The 21,618-nt window shown below is 37.5% G+C and overlaps 1 protein-coding gene across 1 annotated transcript in view; it reads right to left on the bottom strand.

Moving 5' to 3' along the window:
* The window catches only part of TMEM135 (transmembrane protein 135), a 159,638-nt gene that overhangs the window by 79,890 nt on the left and 58,130 nt on the right, over window positions 1–21,618 (bottom strand). The window contains exon 5 of the mRNA XM_059838523.1: window positions 11,289–11,354. Coding sequence (XP_059694506.1) covers window positions 11,289–11,354 — 66 coding nt within the window. The remainder of the gene's footprint in view (window positions 1–11,288; window positions 11,355–21,618) is intronic.

Raw genomic sequence — 21,618 nt, 5'->3', positions numbered from 1 at the left:
TGTTACTGTTAACCCAATAAAAGAGTTTCTTCTAATTAGGTGTGAAACTTAGCTTACAAGCTTTAGCAAAATTCAAGAGGTAGACAAAGAGTATGATTTATCTTATATCCCAACAATATTATTAGTCCTAAATTTTTAGCATGAAGTTTCCAGGGCAGCCTGAGCATCACCTTATATCCCTGGATGGTTGAAAAGAACAGAGGCTGCCAAGCCAGTGGACCCATCTCCACCAGAACCTAAAACTGCAGGAGACCACGTGGTTATTAAGACCATCTTTCACTGCAGGTAACCCCATTAATTAGTTTATGATAGGAATTAAGTACATCTGCTGCATGACCTATTGCAAAATAAGGAGTGGCATTTTGCCTATATAATGAAGAGAGCAAAAGCTTACTTTTCACGTGTACTTGTCGGACTCCCAGGCAGTCACTTACCTATCCCAAGCCTCTCAAGGAGATGTTAATACTCATTTTTTTCCCAGCCTCTTCCCAAGTTTATTCAGGTAGTTTACTGTCCAAGGCAAGTGTCCCTTACAGAGTTCAGGTAGTTCCTGATAGACATTGCTGGTGCAACTGTAATTCAGGTCTCTGGTCCATCTCTCATTACTTTGTCACATGATGGATTTTGTGAAAGACTTTGTTCCTCCTTCATGAAAGGAGGAAAACTGACATTGCATAGTACAGATGGGAACCACCATCCTCATTACTCCAGAAAATGTTAGCCTGAGAAGCTCAAACTTTAAAAAAATTGGTATATATATAACACAATATAATAAATATAAGCCAAGGTTGGTAACCATTCCAGAGATTCTAAATATAAGGCTAAAACAGTGATGATTCCAATGAATCTTTCAATGCTCTGACCTAAGATAAAAAAGTAAAATTTAAATAAAGAACCCTTCAAATACATGCTTAAATTATTATTTCCTGCCTAGCAAGAAGCTTAAGTCGCTTGTTTGGTTAAATACTGTTAAAATCAAGGAGACCTATACACACTCTTAAATTCATTTCCCACTGAGTAAAGCACTAGAGCATGTGCTAAACATGCCCTTGGGAATTAGTGTCTCATGCTGCACCCTCTTGCAAATATTTCGGCATGTGTTTGTTTTGTTACCATGAATATTTCCATTGATAAATATGTCCAGAGCTGTTAACAGGAAAAAGACCTGGAGCATTACTAAGGAGGAAATTTATCTAATAAATTACAACTGCAATACTGCGTATTTTTGTAAATTACAATCTTAGAGGCGAAGGAGAAATTTCTCTGCATGAAGAGATAAGAGTAAGGGAGTCAAACCTCTTAAGGTGAAAAATATACTACAGAAATAAAGCAAGTCATTGGCACAGCAAACTAACAGAAAAATTAATTTTCTTTGCTCCACTTCCACATCTTTTCCATACTCACAGTTCTTTAATATGGCACATAAATTCCAAAACAGCATAGTATTTGCATGTTTAATCCCACATAATTAATGAGCACTTTTCCCTCTTACTTCAATCAGAACCCCCATATAGGAAAATACAAGCCAATTGATGCCATATGTCCCTCTGAATTGTTATTCCAGATGTATTCCTTGTATTCCTTGGAGTCACAGAATTAAAGTTCCTGTTTCCTTGAAAAATAACACATTCCTAAAAACTCAAATGAAGCAATTTTGGGTATAAGGTAGTTTATTAATATGATTCTTTATTTTGGTAATGTTCATTTCCTACAGAATTTTTTCCTGTAACCTCAGTACAAAATAAAGGAACAATTTACCTATAACATATTGAATTGTCAAGAAGCACAAATGCATTTACCTTTATCTTTTAGCTTAAGATTTCTCTGGCCAGAATGGTTAACTAACACTTAAGCATTTGAGAACTAAGGTTTAAGTTTTCATTTCCATTAGCAGAGAATACCTTCACCCATAGTCTGAAGCAGTGGGATTCGATCAGAATGCTTGCTTTTAAAACACTGCAATGTTTCATTATCTTTTTATTTAGCCTTGCAACAAAAAAAGAAATAAAAATGCACCGATTTTGTGGGAATATTTGCTTAACTGAAGGTTAACTGTGCTTTAAGTACTACAAACAGAAAATCAGAAGTGGGGAAGGGAGTTGCAGCAATAGCTTTCCCACACTGCCCTGCCAACAACCTCAACCTTGTTGAGCCATTTTCTCTAAGGGCTAGAAGTAATTAAGTTTCATTGCTAAATCAGTCTTGAGGCTGTCTTGAGCAGAAAAATCACTTATGCTTAATTGCATGCGGTGATGTGGTGAGCAGTCCATTAGGCAGACTGCAGATACCGGTTTACTTTTTGCAGCTCTGCAGGATACTTATAAATGAAAAGTCATTATTTTATCCAAGCAGTCACTTGTATAATACATATTTCCTACAGAAAACAGTGGTACTTCAAAAAAGGTTCATATTTGAGTTTTTGCTACGTAGTTCTACTAAATATTATTTTGAGGGTTGTTGGGTTTAAAAGCTTGAGTTTCTGAAACTTAAGAACAATAAAACTGAATATTCACTCTACCATAATAAGCATATATTTAATAATTATTATTTTATCAATCATAATACAAATATTTAAAAACCAGTTTTTTTAAAAAGCAGAACTGCCCATCATTTTTAATATAGGAAGATAAATATGTAACATAAATAATATGTGTAGTCACACACATCTGAACACATGCACATGGCCAGAGGAATGTTCTCCATGACCAAGAAACTCTACAGACTCTTTGCTAATCAGAACCATATATTTTTCACCTGATTCCATCAACAAAGAATTAGTTTCCATAAAATTGTAGCTGCCAGGAACAGATTGGTTTCATGGTTCAGAGTGGGAGAATTGTTCCAGCAGTTCATGCACCCTATCATTCCTGCTGCTGGCAGACCAGATTTTCACCCATCACAATCACCTTGCACTGAGATATCAGTCAAGAAATACAATACAATCCTTCCTAACTGATTAAATATTGTAAAAATATTACAATAGGTTATTACAATGAAACAGTGCAGACTATTACTACAGAACTTTACCAATGTTAATTTCCATTAACATCCACTATTCCCGATTCTTGAGTACCCTCTCCTGAGCAGTGAGCAACAGCATTTGATCTTGCCCATAACAATAACTTCCTTAACAATCATAAAGATATCTAAATATGTCAGGCTAGACTGTTCTCCTGTTCTCATGCTGTTATTTAGGTGGTCTCAGGGATGGTCTCACAGGGCAAATGCATAGAAGTTTTTAAAAAGAAGGAAGTACGCCTAAGATTAAGTTTTAAATAATTTCAGATCACTGGAATATACTACCAGCATTACAGTGTCCAAAAAAGCCAGCTGTGCTCACCCATAACCTGTCACGTGATGGAAATGCTCCAGAGTCTCTTCCCCCTGCCACCAAATAATGTCACACCAGAAATACCTTAGTTTTGTTACCAGTTCCCAATCCTAGTAGTAAACCTCCCTATCAACAGTATTTTCCCATATCTTCACATTTTGGAAAGAACAATAAAACCCTTAGCCTTTATAAGCAGGAACTGCTTACCCTTGGTATTGTAATATGATTTTTCTACAGCTTAAGAGAAATGTATGTAAATTTTAACTTTTATATAATATTAATCAAGTATATGCCAAATAAAAGTAGGATCATTCTAGTTTTATACCTACAGAAAAATGTTTGAAAATTTAGATCTTTAAACATAGAGTAGCATGCAGAATCACAAGACTATTGTCTAGGTGGGATGGAATGGAAAAAGCTTTCTCACTGACTATAGGCACATTCATCTTTTTTTCAGAAACCCAAAAAATGACATTTCTAACCGCATTTTGATTTATGCAATCTGTTAACATACAGGACAATTAAAAGTTACCAAATATGACTATTACTTCTTGTTTCAACACTACTTTAGTAATTCTAACACATGGACAAGAAGCATAAAATAACTTGAATTGAATAAGAACACTGTTTTACATTTAATTAGCTGAAAATCATTGAATGTAACTAACATTTACACTAAAATTAAGACACTCATCCTTCAAAGTGACTGTTCATCCTAGAGAAGCAAAGGTTGCATGGAGACCTCATACCAACCATCTGCATCTGAAGGGGGCCTATAAGGAAGCCAAGAGGGATTTCTTCACCAGGCACTGTAGTGATAGGACAAGGGAGAATGGCTTCAAACTGAGAGTACATTTGGATAAGATGTTAGAAAGAAATTCTTTACTGTGAGGGTGGTAAGATACTGGCACAGGTTGCCCAGAGAAGCAGTGGATGCCCCATCTCTGGAACTGTTCAAGGCCAGGCTGGATGCAGCTTTGAGCAACCTGGTCAGTGGAAGGTGACCCTGCCCATGACGGGGGGGAGACAGAATTAGATGTTCCTCAAAGTCCCTTCCAACCCAAACCATTCTATATTCTGTGACTGTCCATACAGCAGTGATTTAATTGACTCGCATATATATTTACACTGCAAAGTGTTAGTGAAAATGGTGAGCACTTAGACACGGGCAAATTCTTCCAACAACTTGCACAAAAACTAAGAATTAGTTACATGTATCCTTTAGTAACACTCAGCATTCTTAAGTGTAAGAAGTTCTTAAATGCTGAGTGTTTCTAAAGGAATGTGAACAAATTCTTAGCTTTATCAGGTTAAGTATCTTCCTGCAGTTGCCTATTTCTTCAACTCGATGAATGAATTAACATACAACAGTATCGATACCACCAAAGTGAGAAAGGAGCATTATTCAAGCACCAAGCTCCAGCAGCACCTACTCTGCCTTTCCTCATGTACAGGAGTAAAAATCTCCCTACACGTGATCTTTTGTCGAGAACAATGGAGAACAATGGAGTTGCAGGGGGCAATTTTGGGGACAGATTTGAAGTATAAAGCAAAATGACAGCCTCATTCCAAGGCCCTGACATAGAAGTCTAAAAAAAACTAGATTGGGAGCTAAATACATTTCCTTACATTTAGCTTTGTTGCCATAATTTTTTATTGTCTACTTTTACCATGCACTAGCTGCTTTGTTGATGCAAAAGAGTAAGAAATCTGAAATACATAGGCAAGTACTAAAGAAGGGAAAAAAAGATAATTCTTTAAAATAGGTAACTCCCCCCCTTACTTTACTCCCTGCCAATACTTTCGTGGTGAAACACACTTGGCGAATACCTAAGGACATATTTTAATTTACTTTTTAGCCTGGTGTTTCACTTCATTAAGGGAAGCTAAGACTATTCTAAGACAAATACATACCATGAGCTTGAACTAAAGAAAATTACAATGATAATAATGCCCAGCATAATATGCTAAATGCTTAAAGTACTAAATTCTATTGTTCCACCCCATGAAAAGTAGACAGACTATATTTTCTAATTTTCAGACTATACACTTAAAAGAAAACTACAAAGCATGAGTTACCTAGATATTATTTCACTTCTGTTATGAAATTCAAGTTCTCTGAGTTTCCAAACTTGTGTGCTACCTTTCTTCAGTGGCACCTCTCCATATTCTGAAATATAACCACTGAAATGTAACCACTCTCTTATTTACAGATATTTCTACCTTAAATTTACACCAGACATGATTCCTACAGTGCGTTAATTTTTCACATTCCCTAACAAACTAACTCCATCACAACACTTTAAAGTTATTTAGGGCAGGTCAATACTCTGTCAAGGCTTGAGATGATTTTTAGTAAGTAACAGATTATCTCGAGGCAAATGGCATTTTAGAAGAGCAGAACAGTTCTTCATATTCAACTATGGTTTTAAAACAAATTTTCCTTCCTCTTCGTGACTAAAACTTAATTAAAAACCCATAGACCACTTAAAATGGATAACCCAGGGCAAGCTAGACAAATAACACCTTCACACAACTGAACACATGGCAAAAACAGCACTGGAACACTGTACACTAGAACACCTCCAAGGCAATCTGCTGGTTTCCCTCCCCAGGGTTCAATGGCATTCTCAACCTCTGTCTCTCTGTGTCTCTCTCTCTGCAATCAAGCTTTAGTTTTCACTGCATTTAATCAGAAGAATTATTTACTTCTGACTTACTTCCAGATAACATAGATAAGGTATGCCAGTCTTTGGCAATTAAATTACCTTTGAACTGTTACCCATTGTGACCTGCCAGAAGAATTTTCCAGATCCCAGTACTATTTTAAAATACTTCTGACACATATGCCCCAAACCAAAACCTTAAGCCAAAGGATTATAAAACAGATCTATTCTTGAGGATACATTTTATCCATAGCTTCTTCTTCACAAGAAGTTATAAAAGACAGGCTCCATACTACTTCCAAAATAGATTTCACTAATGAGAAAGGTATAACTATGTATGCCAGTAATTTGAGCTGTCAATCGATGGTTCAGAACCCTCTTATAGGATACCTTTTCAATTTTAATTTTTTTAAAGACATTTCTTTTGAAAAAGCTAAAAATTAAAGATTATTTTCTTAGGACAGAGAGAAGGGACCTCACTTTAGATGAACAGGCACTCACCTGTCTGCAACCAAACCCTTTCTTTTAGTTTTGCAAATACCTTTCAAATATAAGGGGGTAATTTTATATGAGAAATTAATACTGAAACCTACTGGCACTTTGGATCTTACAGAATATTCAGAAATACAATTTGGTTAAATTAAATTTACACTTTTTGCAACATATTACATTTAAAAAACACACATGTTTTCTGTGTGTTTTTTACAACAACCCTTAACCAGGACAGGAAAAACCCAGAGGATAAGATTCAAGAGACTAACAATCCTTTATATGGAGGAGATTATCATTTAATGAATACTTAGTTCCATGTCATCTTCACATTACACAACTAAATATGATGACAAGTGTCATAATATCTCTTTTGAATCACTCCATTGACAAAATTAAGAAGTTCCTTCTCATGAAGAAAGTAATCACAGTTTCTGTTAATAATACAAAAGGTTCACATCTATATGACTATAATTCCACAAGTGAGTTCCCAGGAGTCTACACTGCACTCTCATCTGGTACAGTGAACTGGGAAGAAAGAGGGCAAGGAAAACCTGAGCTGGCAGTAATGTCACTTTGACTATGTACCCTCCTGTCCAAGGTTCTTTCAGTATGCCTGTAGAACGAAAAGCAGTGCTGCATGAAGGAGTGTTTCATATTGCTGTTCCCACTGTTATGCATCCACTTGTACAAATATTAAAGAAATCACACTTCAAAGATCCTTACTGATCCCCCTGTTCAACGTTTTGCTAAGTGTGGTATCACAAACACATCCCTGGTATTAACTATGAAAACAAATCCACAGAAATTACGTTTTACTGCTATCTAGGCTAAATTCATAAAACTTCACAATTCACATTACGGAATTTATAGAAAACACAAAGAATGGTGAAATCTCTTTAAAATTGCTTTAAACAAAAACAAAAACTTGTCTCCTTTCAACAAAATCCTCTTTCAAGCATGGGTATGTACTGCCATAGCAATGCATACAGTTGCATGTATTACACTGCAAGGCAGTAAGCCATTTTAGGCTAGAAAAGCTTACATTTTTATGCTAACAGCCACAAAGGTCATGCATGGCTAGTACCAGTTGTGGTTCTCTGGGAATCATAACTCTACCATTAGATCTGTTGGCTCTGTCAGCCTATGTATTTCATGCATTTTTTTCCATTTAAGGCTTCCACCCTCTCAGTTTATCCCCCTGCTCCTTCTCTGTGTGGATCCATTTCCCTCATCTACAGGGCCTGAGACCATCAATGACCTGTGAGCTCATTGCCCTAACTAGATCTCTCCTTCCTGTTCAGCATCACCACAGGATATCCACATCCTACGTGACACACTGGTTCTGGTATATCATCGGCACAACGTGAATAAAATTGGTCATTTCCAGTAAAATTCTGGAAGTTCTCTCTCTCTGTATAGTCACTGAACTGATCTCAGCTTGTGCCAAATGTATTCTATCCTGCTACCATGCACCCAGCCACTCCTCACAGCCCATTGCTGCCAACCCTTACTCCTCCTTACAGCTCTCCTTTGGGGACAGCACACTGCAGTAGAGGCTTCAGGAATGCAGAACTGGAAAGCACAAAAAGTCACCTCTGAAGCAGGAGCCTCCTTGTATTCCTCTTGTCATCATTTCAGCAGGCAGGCTGGTGCTGCTCTTGTTTCCTCAATCCCATCACTGTTGCCCTATCAGCCAGCACAGAGAGCAGGCCTGTCTGGCAGAGACTGGACACTGAGAGGAACTGATGGCAGCAGATCTGAGCCTCTTGCATGAAGACCAGAAGCAGAAGAAAGAGCTGGAGAGGCTCTCTAGGTGGTGCCAGGTCCAGGCTCCCCAAATGCACAGCTCTCGGCTGTGCCAACCACAGTCTGTCTGCCTTGTGTTATTAATGAAATGCATATTAAGATTCCCAGAGAGAAGCACAGCCATGGGATTTGGTGTGATCACATTTGCTCCCACAATTTTTGGATCATTTAGGCATCAGCTAGAAGTGGTAACAGAAATGAATACGGCTCTGCCTCATGTGCCACCCCCACAACAAAATAACTGACAGGAATAACTAATTCACATAGACAACAACATATTAAATCCTGAGAATGAATTACTTCTGGGTTTGATTCCCTCCCAAGTATGCTACTACACTTAAACCCTCCCAGGAGCAAGAGAACTGCTGAAAAGATTCCTCAGGAACCTCTATGATGAATATTCCACAGTTAAATAATTTTTGGCACTATGCACCCAATTTTTATAATTAGTTTTGGCAGCATAATTATACAAACTCTTTAACAGTGATTTTATAAATCACATGCAAAAGTAGAAAGACCAAATCTATACATCCTCATTTTTCAATTTCTTCAAGGAAAATAAATGAAAAACATAAAAATTCTATATGCATAAGGACTTATAAGGCCAAATGAATGAGGAAATGTTGAAAGGAGAAATAAAAGGGACTGCAGTGGACATTCAATATTATTACTTATAAATCCACCTGGGGATGACAACTGGATCATAATGGACAGCTTTTCATGCATCCTGTGTTGCCTGTAGAAGAAATGTTTGCACAATAATCTGTTCAGTGGTATAGAAAGAACATTGCCATTTTTTTATTAATTTAAAACAAATAGGTATGACTTGCCTTCTAGCAGTGAACAGTTTCACCCTCTCTCAAATTTTAAATGGTGTTACACTTTTAAGTGCTGATGTGAAAGCTGAACAGAACTTTTGCACATTTGGATTGCTGCCTAAGTATTTTGAAATTTCCATTTAAAAACTTTCTCTGTTTTGACTTTCACTGCCAAATTCACACTTCTCAAACAGAATACAGTCAACTTTAGCTCATATTCAACTTTTTTCCTGGCTCACTTTCTACTTATGTGTGCAAACATCCAGCAATTTCTTGGAAGAGCAAAAAAAATTTTTAGTCTGACTTGATAACTATATATTTCTACTGGAAAAATTAGCTTTATTTAAATAAAATAATTTCTCATTTTCAGACTAAGTAAATTATAATTACACAATGGAATTTAATGAAAATATTTCCCTTGAGAGAAAATATTTCCTGCTGCATAAAGTCCAATAAAAATACAAGAGAGAAAAAGGTATTTTCTTGTTTCTCCCACTGCCTTCTTACACAAAAAGCCAATTCTGGACCATTATTACATGTTTTATCTATAAATTATCTGCATTTCCACCGAGGCTCCAGGAATACCTCAGAAAAAATATCACAGGACACCATACACCAACATGAAGTTGACTATCTCACACTACCTTTCTAGTAACCATGGTTACATCTTTTCACCACTTATGTTACTGCTTCTCCTCTACTCCTCTCCAGCCTTTGAGGTGGTTTAACGGATAAAAAAATCAGAGAGAATATCTGAAGAAAAAATTAAATTTTTTTCTACCTTATCAGTGAGCTAAACTGGCCCAACAGAAGATGTATCAGATTCAGAAATTACTAATATTATTCACAATAGACATCATTACATCTGTGGTTGTCCCAGTATTTTGGATTGCAAACAGTACAATTAGTTACTCTTTAAGAAAACCAATAATTTTCTTTTTCTATAATTCACACCACTGACTGGGTAACTACATAAACCTTTTGAGCAACTTAGTCATTAAAACATAGAAAATTAAATACCTCTCACTGGAAAAAAAAAAAACTAACCAGGGAATTTGGAAAGGATGCACATATTAGGTAACTAACACTTCTGTAGAAAATAGCAGTTCCTCTGTAGAAAATAGCAGCACACAAAATTCAGAGAGGACCCATATATTCAGAAAAGCTAAAACTACAGACAATGGCAGGACATGATATCTCAGGTACATCTTCAGACACTGACGCAGAAATACATTATTTTGTCACATAAAAGAGATTAAGGCAACCTCTTCAGCATAAGGAACATTTTAGGGCACAGCTGGGACTCCAGAGTCAGTGTAGGTCAAGATTCCAGACTGAACAGTGTGTCCCTGTAAGAGCTTTTTGCAAACTTATTAGGAATTTTATCAAAATAATATTACCATGAAAAGACACTGATGTTTCTAACACTGAAAAACCCCACACACTGTAGCACTCAGCTGTGGCAATGCCCAGATCATTCCTCATTTCCAGCATCATGACTGACTGTAGTATTTTATTTTTAAAATTAAATTCAACCTAAGTATAAATGGCACCAACTCGTATTAGAGATATTTAATCATCAACGTTCAAAACCATGTTGACCAGATATAAAACTGTACAAGGAAGGGAAAAAAAAATGTTCACCACAAACAGAAGCATGTATGAGCAACATAATATTCAAAAACATTTATCCTCTCTGGAATAATTGATGCATTAGTACTTTGTATATTACATGAAGTTACTACTTCTCAAAAGGAACAAAAGATGAAGTAACCTCTCCATAGCTATCCAGTAATAAATATTGACCTCCTGTGAATTTCTCTAGATTTGACCATCTTTAATAGAGAAAATTCAGTGAAAAACTGGAGCCCAGCCCTTGGCAAAGCAGCTGAAAGGCTCTCTTGAGCCACTTCTATCATACGGCTAAGTAATGACTGAAGCAAAGAGAAGCATAGAGCATTCTTTGAAAAATACTTCATTTCTTAACAGGCAGTATTTAAGTTCCTGTTCTCCTTTAAAACAATACTGGAATGTAGGTATGCGAGTTTTATGTGGTCCAGCTCTCTTCACTTACCTGAAGACAGTATGACTTCCAGGTATTTATAAAACACTATATTAATAAAGCATTATTTTACACATAAATAAGAAACAAAAAATAGATATACTTAGCCTTACTTCTCCATGTCTTAGAGGTGTGATAGCTCCTCTTGCTACCGCCATTCGGAACAATGTTTCTGTGGCCTGCATCAACAAACACACAGAAAAATTAGTTTTTAAAAAACAGACAGCACAGCTCATGATGATTTGTTTCAACTTTTATAACATTTTTTATATTTTCTGCTACCTTCTAGCAACTAATTTACAATTGAATTGCTCCAGTAATTCCTTTAGAACAATCTGCACAGTTTAGGGAAGGCAAGACATATTGAGGATTTTGGTCTCAGCCTAAGTAACAGTACATGATCCCTCAGGCAACATCACAGCTGTTCCAGAAGACTCTTTGAGCAGGTCAGAGATGCTCAGCTCCAGATAATTGTCCTCCAGAAGCTGTAAGGAACTTCTTGTTGGAAATTGTAAGGAAGTTATAAGGAACATAGTTAGGGTACTGTGGAAAAAATAGCTATATGGCATTTCATGACTCATGAAACTTAATTTCAAAATTGCTGTTTAATAATACACACTTAAACTGACAAATGAGTATGAAAAATAGCATGATGCAGTGCTTTTCTTAAAGCACCCGAGCTCTTCCTAACTCTCAGTAATGTTGGGATTATAAAACACAACATGTCATGTGCAAATGGCAGGGAACACAAATTTGGGGAAATCTCCTATCTTTAATTAGGTTGAATACCTTTCTGTGTCAGTTGCCCTCTCTTTTCTTTAATCCAGTGAGACAATAGGCACATACCTCTGATACAGATATAGGTTACTGGCTTAATACAGACTATAATAAGTTCTGCACCACCTATCTTTCTACAAGCTGGTTGAAAAAAGGCATGAAAAAAACTGCAAGTTACATAAATTCATGGATTGGCACAACAGCATACACATGAACAGATTTGTTTTAAAAACTTGTTTCCATAGCAAACAGTGAAGCTGGTTTCAATTTCAACTGCAAAAAAACATGGTTTTAATATCTGGTTCTAATTTAAAAAATACCCTGACATTTAAGGATCTATGTTAAGGAGTAGTTAGCAGGCTGTTCGGGGGGAAAAAAAAACCAACAACAACTACATTTAGAAAGTTTATAAATAAAAGCAGTTTGCAGTAGCTGATCAGCTTTCCCAACAGTGATTTGGAAAAAAAACATCTCAGTGTTTCCATGCTCACACAACTTGCTGGGATCCCACTTAAGACAGCTGTATCTCAATACCTTAAGACAGCTATATCTCAATAAATGCGGTATCAAAGACCTCTCTTGAGATGAATTCCTCAGTCTTCCAAGAGACAGATTAAGTAAAATTTACTCTTACATCCATAATTTTCTGCAGAAAATAACTTAGATATTTTAATTACCTCATGTTCTCCCCTCACACCTGTAAATGAATGTGTACACTCCAGAACACTGGGCTACAAAATCTACTACTTCATTTACACCCACAAGGATGCAGGGCAGTGCTCCACTGTGATTCTGCTTCTCGAACCTTTCTTCTCTGAGAGATGAAGAGAACCTCACACAGCCTTTTGTAGTTCACAGAACTGGCTTCTTTCACCAACATTTTTAGGGATGTTTCAACCAAACTGAGCATTCTGTCAATACAGTTAAGCTGTTTTTGTTTCTTTTGAAAACCACTTGTGTGTGTGACTTTCTTTTTACATCTACTAGTAAGAGATCTCTCTTAGTACACTTGCACTTACCTTGTTAATGCCAGATGTCAAAACCATTCAGAAACAAGGAAAAATCACATCAATAGCAAATGCAACATCACAGATGTGTTCCAGTAGGCCACCCTTGACTAAGAAGATTAGCCCTACAAACACAGTTTCCCACACAAACTGCATGGTGGGGATGAGGCCACCTATAGCCTTTGACTGGCAATGACAAGGCTGGAGAAAGAGCTGTTGGGAGTTTCGGTGTGCAAAATCCAAGAAGAGGCTTAAAGAAGTTCATCCTTCAGAACAGTACTCAGCCCAGGCCTATTGTTGGTGTAAGCTTTAAGGTGAAGAAGGTGGACACGGGCAGTAAATAGTTCAGGTCTGCATTCTTTTGACAAAGCAAACTAGGTATGTGGAGATGCAGTAAGGCAATGTCTTGCAAGGTAGAAGAGCATGATGCAACCATTCAGCGTATTTTAACACCTTTACTGTCCTATAACATCACAAAGACAATGATAAAAGTAATCAGCTAGCAAAATTTTGCCAGCCTTAAAATGTACATTTATCTGTAACACTGCTGGTTTTTTAAAGCTTCCACACTGTCTTCAATGTCTATCTTTTTCCCTTCTGCCCTGCAAAAGCAGAAACGAACAGAATCATACTAGACCATGTCCAAGGAAGTGTAGCAGACCTGGGAAAAGGTCTGGAACACAAGTCTTATGAAGGGCAGCTGAAGGAGCTGGGGGTGTTTAGTCTGGGGAAAAGAAGCTCAGAGAGGACCTTATCCCACTCTGCAACTGCCTGAAAGGAGGTGGTAACCAGGTGAGGGTCAGTCTCTTCTCCCGGGTAACAAGTGACAGGACAAGAAGAAATAGCTGCAATTTACACTGGGGAACAAGTTTAGATTGGATATTCGGAAATGTTTCTTCCTGGAAAGGGTTGTAAAGCACTTGAACACAGGCTGCTGTGGGAAGTGTTTGAGCCATCATCCCTGGAGGTATTTAAAAGCATTTGGGGACATGGTTTAGCGGTGGACTTGGCAGTGCTGGATTAATGGATGACTCCATGACCTTAAAGGCTTTTTTCAACCTTAACAACTCCATGATTCTCTCTGATCCTGTTCAAGTTCCCTTGAACCAGCTTGTCTAGGCCCATTTTCAGCATCTCAAAGATTGGAGGTCTCACGACCTCTCTGATCAACATGTTTCAACATTTCAAAACAACATTTTAAGTGACATGCCCACAAAACAAAAATGCAATTCACAGACGACCTGTAAATTCCTTCTGCTCTCCAAAGAAACACAGCCCAATTCCTCAAATTCTCTCTGAGTGGTGGAAATGCTTTGTGCCAGCCAAGTGGAAGGCTATCCTGCAGTTTCTAGCTGTGACAAGCCAAGACACAAGGAAATCCAAAAACACAGAACATCCTGCAAGCATTTGAGCTGCACATGTTGGATATGAAAGAATAAGCATAAGGGTGGAGAAAGTCAAAGTATACATGGACTGTATTTTTTTTGAATGTTAAAGACAAACTTCATCATACTTAATGCTCCATAAAGAAAAAAAAGATAAAGGAAAAAGGATAAAGGATTCTTGCACGCCTCATATACTTTCTAAAAATCTATTTATGATAATACCTTGCTGAGAGTAAAAGGATTCCTACAGGACACCAAATCTACTTTGACTAAAAATCAAGTTTATTGAACACATCTTGCCTGACATATCCTTGGTATGTAATTTCAAATCTACCAAAGTTACCAGCATAATAATAGTCAATATTCATGCTGCAAAATATTTGCATACAACTTATTTCAATACTGACTAAATCTATTAAAGACATTTGAGTTCTAAGGATTTACTTTTAAATAATGTGTTAAAAGATACAAAGTATATTGAAACAGCAAGTTTATTTCATTGTATTAAATCTGCTAAAAATATGCAGAGTATGGCTCTATCACAAACCAAACTTGGCATAACTGTCTATTTAAGAAATACGAATACTATTCTCAAAGAAACTGCTGACTAAGAATTTAGCTAATTTTTAACTGTTTTTCACTGACTATTACAATATGATCGGATATTTTAGAAAGCTGTAAAAACTTGAGATTTATTTGCATTCAATTCACTGTGAATAAGCCTTCTACTCAGCCATGGGAGTCAGAGGTTTGTAAGAAAGCAAACTGTCAACATATGGTTTTAGAGATCTCAGTGTGAAATAAATGCGTTGCCAAGATGACTGTTACTGAATCCTAAAATTGTTGCTCATTACAAAGAACGAGTAGTGTGTCCCATTATACCGAGGTGAAATGGCAGCCTGAGGTATGCTACCACTCTGCAACGCCGTGCAAGCTCTAACGTCATCTCCGGACAAAGATGATCAACAGTTCCCCCTCCAACAAAGCAGTTTCTTCTGATCAAATTCTTTGCAAGTGGGTTAAAAAAATAAAGAGAAATCACTTGTATGAACCAGAACTAAAGTGGAAGATAATTGTGCATTATTGATGGAAATGGTAGGAAAAACAGAAACATTGCACTAGATTCCAGATATCTTGAATTTTCTAGGTATGCAAAAACCAAAATGGTCTCACATAATACTCCATCAGAATAGTTACTGTTTTACCAAAGTTAAAACTGCAAATGCAAGCAGTGAAGAGATTGATCACACAAGTTAATGAATTTTTAAATGCATGCTTTTTAATCACCTGACAAATTTTGGCATCTACTTCTATATGTACATTAAAAAAACCAAAATGAAACAGAAAAAAAAACCCTAACTGAATTAAAATTATAATTATGCAAATTTTTTATAAGAATAAAAAAGGATAGAATATCACAAAAGACATTTTTTCTCTCCTATTAGGTTTGCTGATCTTGGATACAATAGCTAGCTGACAGCTCTGGCCTGTAAAATTTGAGCTTCTTCGTGAAAAGCAAATTATATGGAAAAAGGGTTTTGACAGTTCTATCCAAAATCATTAATAACAATCTTTCAACCAGATTATAAAAGAACTATTGTTATAGCCCTTATTAGCTAACCATCACACAACTTTCGAAAACAAGAAGGAGTGCTAGATAAAAAAGAACTGGTGAGATTCAGAAGCAATAATGACTAGGAAAACACAGAAGAAGTTTTTGAATTTTTTGTCCTGAATTCTGTCCACAAAAAGTCAAATGTAAAGCAATTGTGTGCATTTAAACCTTACTCAAGATGACAGATTTAACTGAGGAGCTTAATTTTTGTTACAACTTTTAATGAAATAACCACAAAAGCAAAATAGAATGTGTTGCCATTATATATACTTTAGAGATCTAAAATATTTTTAAATATGTTAAAATACAATACTGAAGCTGAACTGAAGCTTTTAAAAAGACAGATATATAAATTCCTTCTCTCTGAAAAACCATTAAAAGTTCAATTAATTCCACCATACAGATATGAATTCCATATACCTCCATCTTTTACTTTGTTGAATGACTCTGAAAGTCTCTGCCTTTGTTACTGAACTATTGGAACCTTATTTGTACAATGCATAGATCAGCCTAGATTTGACATCTGCAAGACACAAGCTCTTTCCAGTCACCCATTAATAGACCAAATAATATCCTACCTTTACTTTCAATAAAAGTAACTTAACTGTGAACTCTCTAAAGACTAAACAATTTAAACCCCATGATAAAGTATATTTTACAGAGTTTATGAAATCCTTGTATCCATTTTCTAAAACATCTCCAATTTTTTTCCCAAATTTAGCTTCCAGAATGTGTTGCACCAAACACCCACCTTTGCATCCCATAACACTTGATCTCTCTCTCCTCTGGTTACTTAACCAACATTTGTGCAAACAAAGCTCACATCTGGCCATGCACCTTATAAGTACTGGAAATGTTCTTCTTTCTTAAATAATAAACATGTGTTGATGCCCTAACTAGAGGTTTGGAGACATGCAAAACACATCACTAAAATAGCACAAATAAATCAGTATTAAAACTAACAAGACAAACAGCACCGTAACTTTGAGTTGTCTTGCTCATTCCTGAGAGCATTTGCAGATGTGTCATGTAAACATAGGTTCAAATTTGCACACAGTTCAGCGTAGCTTCTATTCCATTTACAAATTCTGTTTGCTCATTGACCTGAATGTGCACTTTCAGGGTTAATAAACTACCTTATGAACTAATTTATCTCTACCCTCTACCTAACTAAACTATGCTGATCTGCTTCCCTGCTGCAGTCCTGCTCAGGAACCTCAGCCTCATCTTGAAGAGCTTTATAATTTAAAATTGCAGAACACACATTCAACAAATGAACCAAGCATGGAAATAATCATACAATATAAGCTGCTAAGAGGATGAAATAAAAAACATTTGTATGTATTTATGTATTTATCTTAATCTGAAGCTAGTAGTTTGCAGTTGTGGTATTTGTAACATTTGCCAAGATCATGATAATTGCTTTTCTTCCCCTGACTTCTCTTCTACCTGTTTCTCTCCCTTTCCTTCCTCCCAGCCCCCTCCCAAAAAATGTTTGGTATTTACATTGAGATTCCTGGTCCCAGCCTGTAACTGACTTTCACTTTTTTCTAGTTTTTTCTGCACAAAGGATTGAAGGGCTCAACATTGCAATTAACTAAGTATCAGGAAGCCAGAAAAAAAAAATAAATCCAGCAGTATAATGCTCATGAACTGAATTACCCACAAACCAGGCCAGCAGCCAGCATGGGAAACTAGAGAAACAGGCCATTTAATCTCCCCTGCCTTGACAGAAATGCCAGAGAAAGGAGGTCCAAGCAAGCCAGCCCCACCATCATCATGGAGCAGAGGTTTCTGCACTGAGAAATGATCCACTGAAGCCAACTAAAACCTTCCTTTTTTCCAATCACACAGCAGAAGGACAGCAAACAGCTGCAAGCCAGCCTGCAGAAAGCACATGACAACTGTCAAACCTGGTTTTGATTAGTAATGCTGCCAGAGCAGAAAAGACAGTGGCCAAAAGACCAGTCTGGCCAGACCAGGAATATACAAGCACATTTGCTTGTACAGTCAGTGACAGGATTTAGGGGCAGCACAGCACAGTCTACAGATTTTCAGCTCCAAAATGGTGAGAAGGAGCACTCATCATGCTCCATCTCCCTCTATCCCATTTAAAACTGATCCATGGAGAACTTTGCTGCTGCCTGGCCAAAGGCTGCTGAAGGAACAACATGCAGAAACAGCAGGTCTGACAGGGCTTGATGTAGTCACCAAGTTCTCAGGATAAAACAGCAACACTGCCCTGAGTCCAGAGCTGTAATGAACTCCAACACTATACAGAATTATTGAATGCTTTGGCTTGGACAGGACCTCTAAAAACCACCTAGTCCAACTCCCCTGCCATGGCATGGACCCCCTCCCCTGGACCAGGCTGCTCAAAGCCCCATTCAATCTGGTCTTAAACAATTCCATGGAAGGGGGCAGCCACATCTCGGGACAAACTGTTCCAGTGCCTCACCACCCTCACAGTAAAGAATTTCTTTCTTGTATATAATCTAAACCTGCCTTCTTTCAGTTCAAAACCATTGACCCCAGTCCTATCACCACAGACACTTCTAAAATGCTTGTCCCCATCTTTCTCTTAAGTCCACTTCAAGTACTGAAAAACTGCAGTGAGGTCTCCCTGGAATCTTTTCCAGGCTGAACAACCACAACTCTCCCAGTCTGTCTTCATAAGAGAGGTGCTCCAGCCCTCTCATCATCTTTGCGGATATGCTCCAACAGGTCCATATCCTTTTTATACTGGGGACTCCACAGCTGGACACAGCACTCCAGGTAGGTTCTCATGAGAGCCAAGCAGAGGGACAGAATCCCCCTCCCTCACTCTGCTGCCCACACTGCTTTGGATGCAGCCCAGGATGAGGTCAGCTTTCTGGGCTGTGAGTGCACATTCCCAGGTCATCTTCTGAGCTTCTCATTCACCAGCAGCCCCAAGTTCTTCTCTCCAGGGCTGCTCTCAACCCATTCTCTGCTCAATCTGTATTTGTGCTTGGGCTTGCCCCAGTCCAAGTACAGCATCTTACACTTGGCCTTGTTGATCATTCTACACTTATTACTACATTTTTGCCTGGCCATCCACCCATTTTGATTCTTTGCTGTGAGTTAGTAGCACCACAACCCCCCCATCTTAAGAGCACTGGTGAAAGAAGTACAACAGAAGAGAAGACAGGGTGTGTGACATCACAACAGGCACCAGGATGTTCCTGTAGAATTAATTCTCAAGCTATTATAAGTAAGTGAAGTCAAATTCTGCTGGCCCACAAGTTAAAGAAGACTGAGGTAAGCTTTCATGGTCCACCTGTAGTTCCTTGGTGAGTTATTGGGACAACAGAGAGCAAAATCAAAAGATCCTTGATCTCTCTTTTTCACTCTAACCCCTGAAAAATGGCAGATATACCAGCAAGCAATTCCAGCAGCCTTGGATCTTGTATCAGACATTCACTATGACTGGTAAATTAATGAGAGCTGCATATTTAGACAGCTTTATTTCATATTATCCAAGCACATGTTCTGGAATTCCAGACTAATTTAAACAGTCATTTACAATTCCTTTATCTGCCCTCATTGACCAGAATTTCTTGTTAGTGTGAACTCTGAGCGGGTTCAATTCAGTGTTTCAGTACATTCCCTACAAGTTTTACAAGACTTATATTTAATGTGTTTCCCAACCAGTGCCCTTTTTCTTTAGGGGATTACCTCACCTTTTACATTTCCCACTGGTAGCAATTTTAAGTAGTAGCTCTCTGTATTTGCAAATGGAACAGAAATTTCTTTGTCTCAATTGGTTTGTTTCCATGTATTGTGATTTATTCACAGTGTTATGTGCTAAACTAATTAATTTAATCAAAAAAAAATTTAAATTAGTGATTTATCATGACCATGGTGTAAACAGTACAATAGTTTACATCAGCTTTGCATGAGACCCTTAACTCACTTCCCAAACTCGTTGTTTAAACACATATATGTCACATACTCTTTCAGAACTAATTAGAAACAGAGCACACAGGTTAACACTACTTCATTCTTGGGGCAGCTTATAAAAAAGTTTTACTGATGGTAGACAACAGCTAAATTGCTTTTGAGGAAGAATATGTCTGTTCTGGTGATGACCTAATAAAAAACTGTGATTTATCATATGCTCTTATCCATAAAACACTTAACTAAATCAGATGTTGATTGTGATGGAAAGCACTTAATACAAAATAATTAGCAAGAAAATTCAGAAAGCCATATACTATGTAGGAAATGGTAATTAACTACCAACGTAATGTAGTGCTCTGAAGCATTTTTTAATCAACTTTTTTTCTTTTTAGGAGAGCTAAAAATTTCATTGCTTAAAACAGTATTTTGAGAACTGGCAGAAACACTGGTCAAATGCTTCCTGTTCTCAAGAAAGCTGTTCTTATTTTGGCCATGAGTAACTAAGAGAAACCCTCACTTATGGGCTGCACAACACTTAGAGTTTGCAAGTGAAGCCATTTCAGACAAACTAAATTAGCAAGAATTCTTATTCCCAAGCATTTTTCCTCAAAATTGACAGGACAACAGTCCCTCCAGCATCTAAGAATCATCTCTCTCTGCCAAGCAGTGCAAAGCATGCACTCATGCTGTTTTCTCTTTTTGAGAAAAGCAGGAAACTTTTATCACAAGACTAGTCTCAGGAGGAAGCCACACTTATCCTTCACATACACCATCAGAAGGGCCATGTCTACTTTCAACATTAAGGCTGTTGACAGAAGCCATGGTGCAGCTGTACTCCGCAAGCCCTGCTGCATTACGCACATGTACAACAGCGAAAAGTAGTAAAATCTGTCGAATCTGCTCAAATAAAAGGCATGAGAACTCACCACCTCTAATTTTGTAGCTAAAGAATTCCTAATGTACAAATCTGTAGGATTTACCCAGAAGTCTAAAACACTTCCCCCTTCTGTTTCTCTGTCATGCCAGATGGATTCTCCTTCTTGCTCCTGACTGTTTTCCACGAAGGGAAGGGAGCTGGCCTAACCCTGCAATGGATGAATTACTGCATCCAGCCCAGCCACATGACCAGAGGACAAACAGCAAATGTCAAAGCAGAAGAAAGCACCTCTAACAAGCTGAACTAGTAAAATGCCCTTAAAAAAACAAGGCATGAGCCAGACTCGGACTCAAGCCGCCTGAAATGAAGTTGGCCACGACCTCCATATCCTGAAACTCATTAGATCCAGAGAGGCTTTCAGTCAGAACTGCTCAAGAACACTGCAGACACCAAAATTACTGTAGTGAATTGACTTCAATACTATGGAATATTCTTGCCTAGTGTATCATGGTTTGGTAATTGCTGCCAACTAATTTTGTCAACCTAACAATAATCATTTTGTATAGGGAAAAAAGCATAGCCTACTCTAACTCAAGAAATATGGGACTTGATTTCTATCTTCATGTGTGGGTTGTCTCAGGGGATATGTGACTTTCATCAAAATTCAGATGGTTGCTATAGACAGTGGTAAAAGAAGGAAAAGAAGGAAATGAAGCTACATGGCAATCAGTGCCAGGTCTTTCTCTAAAACTTGGAAGACAAATCACAAGGAAACACAATGAGATTACTGGAAAAACAAGTGGAGTGCAGAAAGGAGAGCCAGATTCCAGCTTTTGTTTTTCTTATCTGACATCAAGGCAG

This window comes from Haemorhous mexicanus, chromosome 2 (assembly GCF_027477595.1).
Source record: "Haemorhous mexicanus isolate bHaeMex1 chromosome 2, bHaeMex1.pri, whole genome shotgun sequence".
NCBI classification, from domain to species: domain Eukaryota; kingdom Metazoa; phylum Chordata; class Aves; order Passeriformes; family Fringillidae; genus Haemorhous; species Haemorhous mexicanus.
Note: the sequence above shows the minus strand (reverse complement) of the source record. Positions and strands in the feature narration are given on the sequence as shown.